At 47.5% G+C, this 18709-nt stretch overlaps 1 protein-coding gene across 2 annotated transcripts in view; it reads left to right on the top strand.

Moving 5' to 3' along the window:
• EFNA2 (ephrin A2) overlaps positions 1-18709 on the top strand; it is a 171126-nt gene that overhangs the window by 12733 nt on the left and 139684 nt on the right. The window contains exons 1-2 of one of the 2 annotated variants that reach the window (XM_082206772.1): positions 10031-10211; positions 10686-11980. In XM_082206772.1, the coding sequence (XP_082062898.1) occupies positions 11859-11980 (122 nt within the window). In that variant the 5' untranslated portion in view covers positions 10031-10211; positions 10686-11858. Of the gene's footprint in view, positions 1-10030; positions 10212-10685; positions 11981-18709 lie in introns of those variants that run through there. The other variant, XM_082206773.1, reaches the window with a different exon arrangement.

Raw genomic sequence — 18709 nt, 5'->3', positions numbered from 1 at the left:
GCACAGGCACACATCAGAAAAGCTCGGGGCTGGATTTAGGTTTGACGAGGCCCTAAGCTACTGAAGGGAATGGGGCCCTTTATATGCCCAATTGTCCTTTGTCAACAACAAATGGTTGCTGTTTTTTGTGTTGAATAGATGCGGATGGCGCTGTGGGTTAAACCACAGAGCCTAGGACTTGCCGATCAGAAGGTCGGCGGTTCAAATCCCCGCAATGACGGGGTGAGCTCCCGTTGCTCGGTCCCTGCTCCTGCCCACCTAGCAGTTCAAAAGCACATCAAAGTGCAAGTAGATAAATAGGTACCACTCTGGCGGGAAGGAAAACGGCGTTTCCGTGCGCTGCTCTGGTTCGCCAGAAGTGGCTTAGTCCTGCTGACCACATGACCCGGAAGCTGTACGCGGCTCCCTCAGCCAATAAAGCGAGATGAGCGCCACAACCCCAGAGTCGGTCATGACTGGACCTAATGGTCAGGGGTCCCTTAACCCTTAACCCTTTACCTTAAGCTACTGAAAGTAATGGGGCCCTTTCTATGTCCAGCAGTTTTTCTGTTGAATAAATGCTATATGGTAATTAATTGATCTAATAGGTATCTCAAGCCATTTGCACTTGTTGCCCTGCAACCAGTCCATGCAGAATGTAGGCACCCTATATATAGAAAGGAGCAAACCAGTGATATTTTAGGGAGCAGGCTAGCAGCTGGGGCCCATTTCTCACATCACAGGAGCCTAACACAACACAAAACAGTTGCTGTATGTAGCTTTTTTGTTTTTTAGCTTATATTTTAGAAAGGTAAAGGTAAATGTACCCCTGACCGTTAGGTCCAGTCGTGACCGACTCTGGAGCTCATCTCGCTTTATTGGCCGAGGGAGCCGGCGTACAGCTTCTGGGTCCTGTGGCCAGCATGACTAAGCCGCTTCTGGCGGACCAGAAAAACCGCTAGACGAAGAGAATCACAGAACAGATTCTTTTCGTCTTGCGAGGCACCACTGTATCTTCATCCTCATCATCCTCATCATCCTCATCAGTACCAGTGCTTTTTTCTACAAAAATGATTAGGGGTACTCTCCTTCTCTTATTCATATTGAAATGCAGTGGTACCTCAGGTTACATACGCTTCAGGTTACAGACGCTTCAGGTTACAGACTCCGCTAACCCAGAAATGGTGCTTCAGGTTAAGAACTTTGCTTCAGGATGAGAACAGAAATCGTGCTCCAGCGGCGCAGCAGCAGCAGGAGGCCCCATTAGCTAAAGTGGTGCTTCAGGTTAAGAATAGTTTCAGGTTAAGAACGGACCTCCGGAATGAATTAAGTACTTAACCCGAGGTACCACAGTACTTCCCCTCAATGAGGCCAAACTTAGATTCACAAAATGTTAAGGGGTATGTGTACCTCTGCGTCCCCCCAGAAGAAAACACGGATAATAATTTATTACTTGTACCCTGTCCATCTGGCTTAAAAACACGATAAAACATCAAACATTAAAAGCTTCCCTAAACAGGGCTGCCTTCAGATGTCTTCTAAAAGTCAGATAGTCGTTTATCTCCTTGACATCTGATGGGAGGGCGTTCCACAGGGAGGGCGCCACCACCGAGAAGGCCCCCTGCCTGGTTCCCTGTAACCTCACTTCTTGCAGGGAGAGAACCGCCAGAAGGCCCTCGGAGCTGGACCTCAGTGTCCAGGCTGAACAATGGGGATGGAAACATACTTGGAGCCAATGTAGGTCTTTGAGGACCGCTGTTATATGGTCTCAGCAGCCATTCCCAGTCACCAGTCTAGCAGCCACATTATGGATTATCTGTAGTTTCCCAGTCACCTTCAAAGGTAGCCCCACATAGAGCACATTGCTGTAATCAGATGTTGGAAGGGACCCATCCAGCCCAACCCCCTGCGATACAGGAATCTTTCGCCCCACCGACAACCACCCTGAGCTACGTTACAGCAGATCACCTTCTTGGGATGCAGAAGGTCTTAGGTTTCTATCCAGGTATGGCATGGGAAGACTCCCTGTCTGAAATCTTGGTGCCAGTCAGTGCAGGCAATATCCACGGTCCGACTCAGTAAAACGCAGCTTCCTAAATCCTCCTATTCTAACGTGCCGGTGGTCTCCCGGGACCCCCGACAGTCATGCGGCGCTGGCTTCACAGCTCTGTCCTCTTGGCAAGGTGTCACCCTTTTCATCTAGCTATCCCGTAATGAGTCCTTTCTTTCGCGTCTCCTTCCTCCTAATTGGAAGGGAGGGGGCAGGCATCCTTGAATCATCCTTCTCTCCCTGACCCTGTTGCTGCCCCTCTCCCCATTTCCTCTCTCCTTGGAAATGGTCCTTCCGTCTCTTCCCCAAACCCTTTAATTATTCCAGGTTCTGAAATCTCCATTCCCACCTGGGGGAGGGGGGCAATTATCCAAAGATCTGGTTGCTTGGAGCTGTAATTCGCAACTTTACCCTTCTGGGTTCAATCAACCGGGCTCTGGGAATGGGAAATGAATTTGTCTCTCTGCGTGTGTGTGTGTGTGTGTGCACAATGAAAGCAACAACAGACTTGCATTTTAAAAAAACAGGGGTGCTTCCAGACTATTTGTCTGCTGACGATTCACATCATCCGTTTGTTTACAAGGAGATTAATAATAATAATAATAATAATTTTTTATTTATACCCCGCCCTCCCCAGCCAAGGCCGGGCTCAGGGCAGCTAACAAGCAATAATAAAACAAGCTGAATGAATACAACTTAAAAACAAGATTAAAATATAACATTAAAAACATCGAAACGTTAAAATATTAAAATGCAGCCTCATCACAGGAGGAGAAAGAAAGAAAGAAAGAAAGAAAGAGAGGGAGGGAATCAAATTGGCTCCAAGCCAAAGGCCAGGCAGAACAACTCTGTCTTACAGGCCCTGCGGAAATAAGTCATCGTGCAGGGCCCTGGTCTCATGAGGCAGAGCGTTCCACCAGGCTGGGGCCAGTGTTGAAAAGGCCCTGGCTCTGGTTGAAGCTAATCTAACTTCCTTAGGGCCCGGGACCTCGAGGGCGTTGTTATTTATGGACCTTGAAGCTCTCCGTGGGGCATAGGCGGTCCCGTAGGTACGAGGGTCCTAGGCCGCGAAGATGCAGACTACTTGTTCGTTGATCTCCTAAAGTTTATACGCTGCTTGATTGTAAAACAACAACTGCAAATCGATTTACAAAAAAAGGACAAAACAATAAAATTAGCAATAAGAAAAATTAACAGCAATCATTTAAAATCTATAAAAAAATATATAAAAAATTGTCCAGTAGCACCTTAGAGACCAACTAAGTTTGTTCCTGGTACATTTTGACTGCGTCAGACCAGCACCTGAATCTAGCAATCATCTAAGATTTTCTAAAAGTTAAAACAGACTAGAAACATACTATAAAACTCGTCGATTTTCTAAACATCTGAGTGGGCTTGTCCTAACAGAAATGAATGTACAGTGATACCTCAGGTTACATACGCTTCAAGTTACATACGCTTCAGGTTACAGACTTAAAAGAAACGAGAGCGAAAGCAAGCATGCTACATATCTGACAGTGATGCGTGTCTGGTTTATGTTGTGCCGATGTACCCAAAACGGCTCTCTGTTGTTAGGTGACAACGCAGATGACAAAGACATTTGACACCCCCCAATAATATAAAAAAGGGGGGAGATGACAAGGAGCAATTAGAAGGTAGCAGAGCAAAGGGAACACACAGAGAAAGCAGTTGACTTTTTACATAGATCTCCTAAACCTAAAGGAAAGCTGGCAGGATATTTTAAGAAGGACTATCCCACAGACTCAGTTTGTTGTCTCAAAGGCAGTGTCTGTTTTGTGTGCAAGTGGGTGGAGCGTTCGACTAGGACCTGGAAAACAAGGACATGAAGCCGACTGGGGAACGCTCTCCCATCAGGTGTCTAGGAAATAAACAACTATTTGACTTTTGGAAGGCATCTGAAGGCATCCCTGTTTAGGGAAGCTTTTAATGTTTTAATGGAAAAGACCCTGGTGTTGGGAAAGATGTAGGGCCAGTGGCGTAGCGTGGGGGGTGCAGGGGGGGCCGGCCGCACCGGCCGCAACATCTGGGGGTTAGGGTTCGGGGGCGCAAATCCACGGGTTCGGGGGCGCAAATCCACGGGTTAGGGGGCGCAAATTACTTGCCTTGCCCCGGGTGCTGACAACCCACGCTACGCCACTGTGTAGGGCACAAGGAGAAGGGGACGACAGAGGACGAGATGGTAGGACAGTGTTCTCGAAGCTGCCAGCATGAGTTTGACCAAACTGCGGAGGCAGTGGAAGACAGGAGGGCCTGGCGTGCTCTGGTCCAGGGGGTCACAAAGAGGCGGACACGACTAAACAACAATAACAAATTGTTACATGCATTGCCCCGCCCACTTTTGCCTCTGGCTCTGCCCACCACGGGCACATGGCCCCCGGAAGCTGGTCCAGAAGGAAATACGGCCCTCAGCCTGGAAACGTTTCCCCAATAAAATGCAGATAGGAACACTGAAACTCTTCTCGTCGCTTGATGCCTTTTCCTGTTGTGGAGCCTTATCTTTGGAACTCCTTGCCTCCAGATATTTTCATGTTGCCCCCCTCTAAGGAATGTCTCGAGATTGATCCGTCTCCCCAAGGCTCCTCTGATCTGACTGGTTGTTTCCCCCCAACACACACATTTTGTCTCTTATCGCCTTCTTTTCCGTGTCTCCTTCTGCAGATCGTAAGCCTACAGCTAGGGACTTTGTTGCTGTTTTGTGTTTTATGCTGTAGACTGGCTTGTCGTTTATTTCAGGAGTTTAAGGAAATGATAGCAATAATAATAATATAGGATAGCATTGGGACTTTCCTTCGCTGGAGGTTTCAAAGCATTGCAAATGGTTGAACTAGATGATTCTATGGGTCTATGATTCCGTGGTTGCTGCGAACCGGGATTGCAGGTACAGTGGTGTCTCAGGTTAAGTACTTAATTCATTCCGGAGGTCCGTTCTTAACCTGAAACTGTTCTTAACCTGAAGCACCACTTTAGCTAATGGGGCCTCCTGCTGCTGCTGCGCCGCTGGAGCACGATTTCTGTTCTCATCCTGAAGCAAAGTTCTTAACCTGAAGCACTATTTCTGGGTTAGCGGAGTCTGTAACCTGAAGCGTATGTAACCTGAAGTGTATGTAAGCTGAGGTACCACTGTATAGGCAAGGGGTCATGCCTGACCCTAAAGAATCCCTCCATCACCTGAACTAAAGTCGTACCTTGAAAGTCGAAAGGAATCCGTTCCAGAAGTCCGTTCGACTTCCAAAATGTTCGGAAACCACAGCACAGCTTCCAATTGGCTGCAGGGGGGAATTACAGAGCAGAAGTCAAAGGCTTCTTCAGCTTGACTCTGCAGGAGGTGACGGAAGCTTTGGCTTTGAGAAAGCTCCTATTCCTGTCCTAGGAGCCAACTCCTAGGGGTCATCGTCCCCCCAACAAACTATTTGAGTGGGTTGGACCCCTCAAAAATTGATGGCGGTTTCCATTCGAATGGTACTTGTGCACCATTTCATGTGATTCCCTGCCCCCCCAATATTTTCTTCAAGTTGGCAGCCCTGCTCCCTGTTCACATTATAGGAGGATGGGGGAATTGGAGCCCTTTGGCTCTGCAAAAGCCTGTCTTCTTGGTTGCACTGCAGGAGATGTAGAACAAGGTAAAGGTAAAGGACCCCTGGAGGTTAAGTCCAGTCAAAGACGACTATGGGGTTGTGGTGCACATCTCGCTTTCAGGCCGAGGAAGCTGGTGTTTGTCCGCACACAGCTTTCCAGGTCATGTGGCCAGCAGGACTAAACCGCTTCTGGTGCAACAGGACACCGTGACGGAAACCAGAGCGCATGGAAACACCGTTCACCTTCCTGCCACAGTGGTACCTATTTATCTACTTGCACTTGACGTGCTTTTGAACTGCTAGGTTGGCAGGAGCTGGGACAGAGCAACGGGAGCTCACCCCGTCATTACGGGAATTCGAACCGCCGACCTTCTGATCGGCAAGCCCAAGAAGCTCAGTGGTTTAGACCACAGAGCCACCCGCATCTAGAGAGCCCTTTGGCTATGCAAAAAATTCTTCCTGTTCATGCTACTAGAGGTGGAGAGTTTGAGAGCCCTTTTTGGCTCACCCAAGGCCTCCTTTCCAGTCCACACCATCAGAAATGGGGATTTGAAGAGCCCCTTTGCCTCTGCCAGGGACGCAGGTGGCGCTGTGGGTTAAACCACAGAGCCTAGGATTTGCAGATCAGAAGGTCGGCGGTTCGAATCCCCGCAATGACGGGGTGAGCTCCCGTTGCTCGGTCCCAGCTCCTGCCAACTTAGCAGTTCAAAAGCACATCAAAGTGCAAGTAGATAAATAGGTTCTGCTCCGGCGGGAAGGTAAACGGCGTTTCCGTGCGCTGCTCTGGTTCGCCAGAAGCAGCTTAGTCCTGCTGGCCACATGACCTGGAAGCTGTACGCCGGCTCCCTCAGCCAGTAAAGCAAGATGAGCGCCACAACCCCAGAGTCGGTCACGACTGGACCTAATGGTCAGGGGTCCCTTTACCCTTTACCTTTGTCTCTGCCAATGCCTCCCTCACACACCTCAGCCCGACCGCTTCCTAAACCCAGTCCCCGTCAAAAACCGCCTCTGCCACGTAATCTCATAAAAGGGCCTATAAACTGCCAAGGAGAAGATGAAGATGACGGAGAGAGGGAGAGAAATGAGAAATGGGGTGGGGGTTGAGAGATTACAAATATAGATACGCAGACGACAGAGATGGAAAGTGCTTATAGGATCGGAGCAGGGAAGAGGGAGATTTATGCAGATCCAAATATTCTTGGACTCCCCCCCCCAAAAAAAAACCACCCCGGTTTCCTGTACACATTGGGCTGTTTGTGCATGTGAGAGAGATGGGGGGGGAAGAGGCTTGGGGAGAGAGAGAGATGGAAAATGTATGGTACTAATTACGCCGTAATAATATGCATTTATACAGCTTCTTTCTTATGCTTCGGATGCGGGTTATTCAATAATTAATCGCCCCTTGTGCACGCTCAAGCACCACCTTCCTACCACTGGCCTCCGAGGCGGCGGCATGTTCCCTCGCCGAGGGCAGAGCGTCAAGAATCATCAAATATTTGGGGGGCTCCCAATGAGCAATGACCCTTTGGTGATGCTCAAAGCTGCACCCCCGCCCTTGTCCTTCCAGGCCCCTGGGAGTTCAGCATCCCAGTTGGAATGTGCCCAGATCAGTTTCCTTCACCTGAGTCACTGGAGACTTGGAAGGTACCCCCGAAGGTCCAGAATCACTGCTACGGAATCCCTAATAAGTTGGCCATCCAACCTCTGCTGGCAAGGAAGGAGAGACCTGCAAGGAAGGAGAGACCTTTTGAGGTCTTCCGTTCCACTGTTGAGTGGCTCTCAGAGACAGAAAGTTCTTCAAAATGTTCAGTCGGGATCTCCTTTCTTGTTTGGAATCCATTGGTTTGCGGTTCTCAACAGAATATTGTTGTTGTTTAGTCATGCCTGCCTCTTCGTGACCCCATGGACCAGGAAGACTCCTGTCTTCCACTGCCTCCCGCAGTTTGGTCAAACTCATGCTGGTAGCTTCAAGAACACTATCCAACCATCTTGTCCTCTATCGTCCCCTTCTCCTTGGGCCCTCCATCTTTCCCAACATCAGGGTCTTTTCAAGGGAGTCTTCTCTTCTCATGAGGTGGCCAAAGTCTTGGAGCCTCAGCTTCAGGATCTGTCCTTCCAGTGAGCACTCAGGGCTGATTTCCTTCAGAATGGAGAGTTTGATCTTCTTGCCGTCCATGGGACTCTCAAGAGTCTCCTCCAGCACCAGAATTCAAAAGCATCCATTCTTCGGCTATCGGCCTTCTTGATGGTCCAGCTCTCACTTCCATACATCACTACTGGGAAAACCAGTAAATAATTTTGTAAAAATGATTTTGAAAGAAAGAAAGGAAGGAAGAAAGAAAGAAAGAAAGAAAGAAAGAAAGAAAGAAAGAAAGAAAACTTTGTGGAGGCTACTAGCCACAATGTCTATTTCCCTCTTCCAGTGTTAGGCCTTCAAATACCAGTCGCTGGGAATCACAAGTGCAGAGGCAAAGATTTATTTTTTAAACCCAACCTACCTTTACGGGAGCTTGTGCAAATGACTGAGAGGTGATACACCTTTGGGGAAAGCATTGCATGAAAATTTGTTTTAATTCATTAATTTAACACACTAGGAGGTGGGTGGGCAGGATTTCTCGGGGGGGGGGGAGCAACTAGGAGCCGAAACGCAACGGGTTAATCCAATGTTAGGTCTACTCACTGGAGTTAAAGAACAAGATTTACCAAGATTCATTCATCCCAGTGGGTCTACTCTTGAGTCGAATTTCGCTGGAAAACCCACAAGAGAAGCGGAGCAATGGATCCAAACTACAAGAAAGAAGATTCCACCTAAACATTAGGAAGAACTTCCTGACAGTAAGAGCTGTTCGACAGTGGAATTTGCTGCCCAGGAGTGTGGTGGAGTCTCCTACTTTGGAGGTCTTTAAGCAGAGGCTTGACAACCATATGTCAGGAGTGCTCTGATGGTGTTTCCTGCTTGGCAGGGGGTTGGACTCGATGGCCCTTGTGGTCTCTTCCAACTCTATGATTCTATGATTCTATGATTCTAAGAATCCTCTCCTTCCAGTTTTGGCCAACCTATTTTCTTTTACCGTCCTCAACCTTCCCATCTGCATTATGGGGACAATGATGCGAGCTTAGGAGAGGAATAGCGGGTTGCTTCTTTACTTAACATTCCCAGGAGCCGGGGAGAACCAGTTTAAACCCATTGCCTTCTTGTGTGTGTGTGCAAAGCTTTGTGGTAATTTTAACCAAAGAGGGGTCAAAATGTAAAACAGAAAGTGGATTTGAGAAAAGTCACTTCCCAAGGAGTAAACGCAGCTGGGCTTACTTCTGAGTAGACGTGCAATAGGGATTTGCACTACAAAAGTAAGTGTCGCGTCGGCCGTGCAAATCTGTCGCACGCCCACCGGAAAACGATCCCCAGTTGACCACCCATTTTATAAATTGCAAATCCGCAAACTGGCCTTTACCGCTCAGTGCCCGCTCGTTACCGTTTCGGCCTCGTTTTTCAGATTTATTTGCGGGCTTTGTTGTTCTTAGCTGATTTTTTAAATTATCTTGTGTGCAAACCAACCTCGGAAGGCGGTTGATAAACCAGTGGCGATAATAAACAAATAAGTAAACGAGCGTCGACAGCAACAACAACAACATCATCAGTGGGCTTGCAGCCACTGAAGTCCTCAACTAGAACACTAGATTTTCAGTGGGTCTACTCTGAGTAGGGAAAGCTAGCTGGCCAATATAATCATAATCTGCAAGCAGGTTGAAGACAAAGGAATGGAGACCCCCCCACCTTATAAAACAAGAAACCCCCCTTTTCTCCACCACCCATTAGCATCCAGTCTTATTTGGGGGGGGAGAGGGACCCCCACTTTAAAGAAAGCTTTGGATTCCTGGGTTGCACCTGAAAGAGAAAAATCTCTTTCCAGCTGCTGCCTTGACTTCTTGCAAAGATGGTGTTTTTTTTTTAATGACCCCCCCTCCTCCTCCTCCATTTCCACGCTCTTTCCTTCTGGGGCTCCCCCCACTCTCATTCTCCTTCCTCTCTCTCTCTCCCTCCTCAACAGAGCTGAAATTGACTTAAAAAAAAATAAAAAAATCTCCAGGAAAAAGGAGACCCACATGGCTTTCTTGGGGGGTGTGGCTGATCGTCACCGGCCAACCAACCTTGAGACTTGGGGGCCCCGCCCCTGTTGAGTGCTGGGGGGGGGGGGAGAGACATTGCTGGGGAAAGGGAGAGAGAGAGAGAGAGAGAGAGAGAGAGAAGGAGGGAGGGAGGGAGGGAGGGAGGGATGTGGTTACTTTAGGCTGACCGGCCAAGTGGTAACAATGTTTCTGTATCAAGAGTAAGGGGGGGGCGCGGAAAGGAAGGCAGGTCTCTCTCTCTTTTTTCTTTTTCTTCTTTTTTGCAAAAGGAAAAAAAAAAAGCCATTGAAGGCAAAAAAAGGGGGGATTAAAATAAAGCAGAAAGAGAGAGAGAGCGTGCAGCGGTAAGGCTTAAAAGAATCCACAGAGGAAGGAAAAGAACCTTTAAAAAAAATAAAATTATACACAGAGGGATTTTTTTGTTTTTGGTGCCACCAGGAAAATAACAAAACCTCAAGGTGGGGGCAAGCATGTTTTATTCAGGAAATAAAATGATGAGATGCATGCATTGAAAATGAAAATGAAATATTGCAAATTGTGTTTGTGAGTTGGGGAGGCATTTGGTATAGTATTTAAATATTTTTTTGCATTTTTTGAGGTGGGGGGATGAGGGAGAGGAGGGGGGAGGTGTGGTTTGAAGGCCTCCCCCCAACTTGCAATCTTAATGCCCCCCCTTTCCCCCCCTCTTACCAGTTGCAAGGACAGCTTAGGTGGCACAATAAAAAAGAGGGGGGTGGTTGAGTGAAAAGGGGAAGGAAAGTAAGATTACCCCCCCTTTTTTCTTTTCTTTTCATTCTTTCCTTTCTCATGACAGAGAGAGAGAGCTAGCAAGATTTCACTTCGTGCTTTTCGCAAGGGGACGGACCACTCCCTCTCACCGCAAAACTTTGCGTTATTTACATCTTCCTTCCTTCCTTCTTCCATTTCTTCAGGAAAAGACAACACGGGGGTCCCATCTATTACAAACAGAAGCAGAAGAATCACACGGCATCTTTTCTCTGCTTTGAAAAAACAACAACCCCCCAAACCCGGGAGCAAGTTTTGAGTCCTTGTTCTTTGGGGGATGTGATTCCTTTCCTTTCTTCCTGCAAGAAATTCATCTCATCTTTTCAGCCAACCGGTTGCAAATTGCAGGAGGAAAGCCCTCGACAAGGTTTTTATTTCATTTCAAATTTTTTTTTAAACTTCTTTTTGGAAACCGGGAATTTGTTTTGAATGCAAAGTTGTCAGTTGGTGGCCTGTTTGTTTATTTTTTTCAAATGATATGCTAGGATTAGCAGCTCTCGATATACGAGCGAGCACCTCAAAGTTTGCTTGCTGACTCCACAACAATTTCCCCCCTCTCTTTTCCCTACCCCCAGCAAGAGAGGGGAGATTCTGGGCCAGTTTTACGACATGCTGAGGTTCCTTCCTATAACCTCTCAGCCGCCTTCTGCTTCCTCCAGTATTTTTGAGCCCAAGTTATCCAGTTTCTTAGAGATGGAACCTCCCTCCTTCTTGCTCCATTTATGAAGAGTTTGAGAAAGGTGGAAGTAACTCGGACCCTGCGACCCGAAAGTTGCGGTGATGTCTTCTTAGGGCGCGTGGGGTCCGGAAGACCCACACCACATCCTCTCTGTTCCTAGATAACACACATCTCTTGTCTATCTATTAAGAAGCCTTCTGTTGCAAAAGCAAATTCTGATCGCCTTCCCCCCCCCACCACCAATGTGCTGATTTGCAGTATATTTTGGCTACCAGGACGCTTGCCTATACCCTTTCACGAGAAAAGAAGGACCATTCAGCCGGCGAGAGCTATTGGGATTCTCTACCATGGAATGAATTAGGGATGTGCGTGTGATAGTTTGCATCAAGAGAGAGAGAGAGAGAAGTGAAAGGAGGAGGAGAGACACAGGAAAAAGTCTGGACTGTCCAGGGGAGACCTAACCTCCCAAAAAAAACCTCACCGAAAGAGCTATCCGCCAGAAAGCGCTTGTGCAAAGTGCAATGACCTGGTTGCCTTTTCCCTAAACGCACACCCACACAAAAATTCCCCGCAGCTTTCGGGGAACAAAAGAAAGAAGGGGAGAAGAGGTGGAAGAAAGTGGAGGAGAAGGGGGCGTACGATGCCGAATTTGGAGGTAGCTGCGTTGCTGGTGACCCTGGTTGGGGTTTGTGTGTGGACGGACGACAGCAGCAAAATTATCTCCGATCGCTATGCGGTGTACTGGAACAAAAGCAATCCCAGGTAGGATGGAGGGGGGAGCCAGGAGGAGACCCCCCCCCGTCTTATTGCATGTTTTAGACCTCGGGGACTGTTGCCCTGTCAGTTTTTGGGTGTGCATGTTTTGGGTGGCGGCGGCGGCTATAACCCCAAAGGGATGATGTACACAAGGCACTGTTATAGTCCATGCATTCTTCTTCTTATTATTATTTTGTCCGTATATTTTTGCGTTGGAAGATTCGGGAGGAATGGTGAAACTTCTTTTTAGAAGGAAAAAAATAAATAAATCTCACAGGCTGATACTTGGGGAATCTCTTATCTTCTCAAATGAGCCTTTCTTGCGGACTTGCCTGAAAATTATTATTATGTAAGAGGAAGCCCAGTCTTGCCAGTGATGTCACTGTTGGAAGGGGGGATGGTTTTTAAAAGTGTGGTGTTTTTTTAAAAAATTATCCTGTCTGTCTGTCTGTTGTTCAAAGTCATGGCCAGGAAAACCAGGGTTTTCACACACGGCCTGGAGGAAGTTTGACCCACAAGTGTGTCTCTCTGTCTGTGGTAAATAATTCCAGAGAAATCAGACGAAGGTCTCAAAAGCAAAACTTCCAAACAGAAGAGGTTTGCTATATCTCTGTGTGAGATGCCCTTCTTTTTAAACTCCCACCACGCTTCTGCGTACTGAATTGCATCTCGGCTGTCGAGACAAACTCATGTTCAGGCACAAGTTCTGGGTCTGCACCCAATGTGAATTCCTCCTCAGAACATACCCATTTAACTTTAACGGATGCAACTAACTGCGGTCCATTAATTTCAAAGGTGCAAAACTTAGTTGGATACAACCCTTTGCGATTAATTCTTTGCTAAGTGGAAAGTGACCCCCCCCCCAGTTTACCCTATTGAACTCAATGGGGCTTCCTTCTGATCTATCTCTCTATGAATGATGATATTGTCAGTCTCTTTAGGATAACTGATATGCCGGGTTTTTGGTTTTTTTGGTCAAACTTTTGGACTTACTTTGCCTTATTTTGAAGAATTTGGGGGGGGGGCACTTATCAGTTTGCCTTGAGGCTGACATTCTGAGTGCGTGTACCTATAGAGCAGGGCTGTTTGGATATTTTCATCTATCTATTTCCCCGTTTTTTCCAAGGCTTAAGTTCGAGAAGTTTCGCTGTGGTCTGTGTCGCCTTCCAAGCCAGATATAAAAACAACTGAGGCGGTGGTGGTGGGGTTAGAGAAATATATTTTTTTCTTAACAGCTGTTTTACGTTTGGAATCCGAGCCACCGAAGAGTGGTGGCGGTGTGTGTGTGTGTGTGTGTTGTGGAGCGAAATCATTCTTCCAGAAGTCAATTCTTGGAAGTTGTAATTCTGGGCAGCCAGGAGGAACAAAATGATAACAGTTTTCAGCAGAACTGCAGACTGTAAAATCAATTACGCGTCACTTACAGGGTTGCATCTTGTCAAATTAAAACACCAGTTCTCTCTCTCTCTCCTACACACACACACACACACACACACACACACACACTGGAGAGGAGACAGTTTTTGACCTGTTTCCATTTTCCCCAACATCTAACCTACTGGACAAAACCATCTCTTGCATAACGACTACTCCTTGAAGAATCTTAGAAGGGAAATAAAGGTGGTTTTTTTTCAAAAATAAAATAAAATAAAAATAAAGCAAGCAACATTCATTTCCAAACCGGCTTGCGGCCATAGACTCCATGGGGATACTTATAAGTTGCTTCGAAAGCTTGGCGACTCTCTCTATGGAGCGCTGAAAGGTTAGCAAAGCTCATCGTGGCTTTGTAAGGTTTTCTCTTATGTGATGGCGAAGTAGGTTAGCTCCCCCGCTCCATCCTTCCCTGCTTTCTAAGGATTTATTGGGCAAGTGAGTCCACGACCCACAGCCTTGGTCGTGAACTTCAGGTACATCCCGGTCGCCTTTTGGGTTTGGTTTCTGGGTCAAAGTCAGTGTGCTGCACCCATTTCTGGTACCCCCATAGTGGAAGGGCACCCCCACCTTCCAGATCTTTCATGAATTAGAGCAATCAGCTGGGAGGGAGGGGGCCATGCGGCTCTTTCGGGGGGGGGGGAACCCTCTTTCTCTGTCCACCGTAAGCGTGCGGTTCCAGAAAGCTCATAACAGCTTTCTGAAGTCTCAAGCAGTTGAGAACCGGCTGCTTGGACCACATCCAAAATTCTGATGGCGCGTTGTGACCGAGAGGATTCCCCCCCACCTCCTCCCCAAAACCCCTTAAATGCTGCAGATAATTTTTATTTCTATTTAAAAGATACCCCCCCAAAAAAAACCACCACTCCTCCTCCTTTTGTTTTGAAATCCCCCTTAAATTAAAGGAGAAAGAGCGATGAGAAAACGCGAGTTGCTTCTTACTGCTTCTTATCTGAACTTTTTTCCATGCGCAGCTTCGATATGTTGGCGGTGTTCGTATCCCCCCCCTGCCCACCATTTAAAACTTAAAGATCCCGGGGCACCCGATTTCTTTATGCGCTTTTAGACAAGCTGTGGCACACGCACCCCACCTCCCCAGGTGTGTTAAATAGGCCAGTTACTGGCGCTTGTTCCACTGAACCCCTTTTGATTTATATGTAATTTTTCTAAATAGAAAGCTTCGGCCGTTTTTGCCCGGAATGGTCTCGAATTATTTGCGGGTGCAAAATTTCAAGAGTCCGGGGGCTTTGATATGCTTCTCCCTGTTCCTTTGCTCCACGGCACCAGCAAAGATGGCTATTGTTGCAGGGGCCCCTTGGCTACTTGCTGAATGGGCAGCAAACAAAACGAAATAAATCTCTTCGCGAATGCAAAAGGCGAACCTTTCCGGTTGTGCAGAAACCTGGGGGAAATGTGGCGAAACGCGGAATAAAAATATTTGCCTGGTGCCCAGCTTTCAGAGGAAGTCACCCACCCACCCCTACTCACCCACCCCCCGTTTTCTCCCTATATACCCACATCTCAGTGGAAGATAATTCCCCTCCCCTCCGGTCCCCACTCTCGCTGTGAGAAAGCTCCGAGGGGAACCTTTAATAGCAAAATCTCTCTCTCTCTGTCCCACACCCCCCTAGCCCATTTCCTGCCATTATGAATGAGGGCCTTCATTCTGGAGATGAAATGTTTTAAAATTTGAGGGGAATTCGTGACCTCTTTTCAATGAGGACCTCTGTAGCGGGTCGCGGTGGGGGAAAGGGGGTCGGTTCGCCAGGCCGACTTGGCCTCCCTAAATCCGGCTTCCCGGGTCGGGGTCTGGTACGAAACATCCGGGGGCCGCCTGTAACCCAGAGGGCATCTTTGGCACCTTCTTCGCCCGCAACCAGGAGGTTGCAAGCCCCATCGATACAATGCCCTGTTTCTACGCTCTCCTTCCATTGCTAACCTAGCATTTGGGGCTGACTCTGGCTTTAGGGGCTGCAACCTCCGACCTTCACAGGGATTATATTTCCCTGGGTGATTTTGCAGTTGTGCAATGGGCTTTTTGGGGGTCCACATCTTCCCCCTTCAACTCCTTTTCGTTAATATATATATATGCGGGATTGAACAAAACGAGAGCCGGTGGTCCCACCTTGAGACCACAATAGATACGCCGCCTATGTTCGCGTGGTGTACGATTTCTTGTCGCAAAGGTGGACATCCTTTGGGACGGCAGTGGTGTGGTTTTTGTTGGTGATGTTTGCATGTATGATTTCCTCGCGCCGCTGTCCATCTTTATGACGCTTAATGAGAACCGTTGCGTCCGTCCTATTCAACCTTGAGATTGCCTCTCTCCCAAGGCCCACGATTCAGGACTCTGCCCGACCCAAATCCTACACAGAGTAGACTCACTGAACTGAATGGACCTAAGACAACCATCTCCCTTGATTTCAATAGATCTGCTCTCCTGAGTTATGACTTAACGTTGAATACAGTCTGTAGCTTTTAAGAAACAGATCCATTTGGGCCACTGTCCTAATTTGTCGTATTTCCCTCCCTGCCACAAACAAATTAATGTTTAGCACGGCAGCAGCAATACCTGCAGGTTAGTGTATGTGTGTTCTGGCAGAGGCGAGGGTCTAAACTTTTTTTTTAAAAAAGCAAGAATATGGCAATGAGGAATAGAAGGAAGCCAGTGGATTTTAGCCACCTAAAACCAGCAGTGGTCATACCTAGTGTGGACTCATCCTAAGCCAGGGGTCAGCAAACTTTTTCAGCAGGGGGCCGGTCCACTGTCCCTCAGATCTTGTGGGGGGCCGGACTATATTTTGAAAATACTAATGAATGAATTCCTATGCCCCACAAATAATGCATTTTAAATAAAACCACACATTCTACTCATGTAGAAACACCAGGCAGGCCCCACAAATAACCCAGAGGTGCATTTTAAATAAAAGGACACATTCTACTCATGTAAAAACACGCCGATTCCCTGACCGTCTGCAGACCGGATTGAGAAGGCGATTGGGCCGGATCCGGCCCCTGTGCCTTAGTTTGCCTACCCATGTCCTAAGCTGTTGTGGTGTCCCCCCCCCCTCTGTTTCTGCTACTTGTGGTATGAATTTGCATCTTGCACCATTGCTCAATTTGCTTTCAGATCGGTGGCGTTTGCGCAGGAAATCTCAGAGTTCCTCTGTGGTTTTTTGCTATCTTCCCCTCTTCTTGCTTAAACCCCTTCACCCTCCTCAATTATTACTTCTTTGAGGTGGCAGTGGGGAGAGACAAAAACAGGTGTGATTCTTGACATTGACCGTCACAAAATCTGGCCAACGATGCTGCGAATCTTATAGGGCGTGAGATGAGGGAAAGGGTCTACTGTGGCCTAAAGTCGGGTGGCCTGAAAGGTCCATTGTGTGGGCAGAGCGGATCCCGAGGGATATGGGATCCACCCGAGGACTTCAAAGGAGGCGTTGGCCTGCAACCTGGAGCAAAAAAAGGTCACCCTCTGCATTTGAATAACACCGATTAGCCCATGTTTCCTATTTAAGACAGTGATTCTCACTACTGAAAGATTTCCAGGACTTTAGAGAAGAAGAAGAATCCATGAAACATTAGGGAAGAAAACCCGCTTTCCTCAGTACTGACCCAGCACAGATTGGCGAAATATATGCACACCCAAAGTTGGCAATTTTGGTCTGGGCCAGACCATCCATCACAGACCAGCAGTTGCCTCACAATAAAAAAAGGAGGAATCTGAATACATGTAATGGATGCCATTGGGATGGCAACTTATCCCTCTCTTTGCGAGATGGGGAATCATTCAAAACAATACACCTTGCATGCTCATATGTGTGTTTATCTATATCTAATCTCTTTGCTCATCCCGTCCTCCCCATTTTATCCCTGCCATCTGGAACCCAATGTTTCCATCCCATGTGACACACCCGGTAAAAAAATGAGAGAGAGAGAGAGAGGGATGCCCTCCTTGATAATTGCGTCTAAATTAAAAATCAATTGTAAATTGAGACGCGGGAAGTAGTCGCCCCTTCCGAACGCAATTTTAGATCACCCGCAGGCATCCTTGATATCTTCGACCCGCCGCCGTGTTTTATGTGGTCGCCGTGGGTCCGGGAAACGTGGGGAGATGTTTATTAAATATGTCTCTGTGTCGGCTGTTGATTGAAATCACAGCGGGAGGGTCGGGTTAGGTACATGGGCCGGGACGGATGCACTTTTCTGGGTTTGAAGGAAGGGGTGTGTGTGTGTGTGTGTGTGTGTGTAGGGCATGGTTTTCCACCCCCAAAACCCCCCAAAACAAAGCTGAGCCGGAATCAAAGGCCGAGCTTCACCTAGACCCCTCTCCGAAGACGGCCGCCATGTTTATATTCCGGAACTTGGAAAGAGACTAGTTTCCATATTGGTTTGTGTGCTCGCGGAGAATACATCAGTGCCACAGACATGGTGGAATTGTTGGTTGGTGGGGGGGGATACTGAGATGGGAGGAGGGCGGATATTGCCTCACTGGAACTATGAAAGTTGACCGGCGGCAGGCAGTGAATCTCGGGGCACCACAATTGGTTTTCTTTTCTTAAATGGCTTTGCCATCCGATAGGCACCCAAAAGGGTGTGTGGATTTTACAGCCCCAATATTTTTGTAGGATTTCACCATGAGTTTCTGCCTTTCGCTTGTCTTCTCCCCCCCACCCCGATACTTTATTTTAATATTTTCATCTAATGATTAGATTGGTGCTTGGAGCCTAATTCTCTATAAAGCTGATATTCTGAGGCGGGTCCATTATATCGCCACCACCAGAGTGTCAAATCAACTTTGGCGGAGTCACACACACACATATCAATCACCATGCTTTTTAAAAAAAATTGCGTTGATAAAATCATTGCTTTTGCAGTGTGTGCCCGTGTGGATATGTGTGCAAGATAAAAGTTTTAAAAAACAGCCCCGTTCTGAGAAGGGGGTGACGATTCCGTCAGAAGCGCGAGCAAATTCCAGTTCTTCGTGCCGGCATGATTGGATAAATCATTTCCAACGTAACAGAGAGGCAAAGATTTGTTTCTCGGCTACATCCTACCTGCAACGGTGTAATGGGCAGTTTTGGAGTAATTCCGGAATGACAGTTTTCCTGCCGGCAAATGTAATTCCTGAAAAGGCCCCCACATTTATATATATCAATCTCTGTGGAAGGAGGAGAGAGAGAGAGAGATAGAGAGAGACGGGTAAATGGCCGGCTATTTTCTTTCTCGATTGTCAACGCAGGTACATCCCATTATTTCATCTTCTTTTGCCCCCCTGGCCTGTATTTAGCCACACAAGTG

Source organism: Podarcis vaucheri (assembly GCF_965113315.1).
Source record: "Podarcis vaucheri genome assembly, chromosome: 18".
NCBI lineage: Eukaryota > Metazoa > Chordata > Lepidosauria > Squamata > Lacertidae > Podarcis > Podarcis vaucheri.
This window is presented reverse-complemented; position numbering and strand designations above follow the sequence as displayed.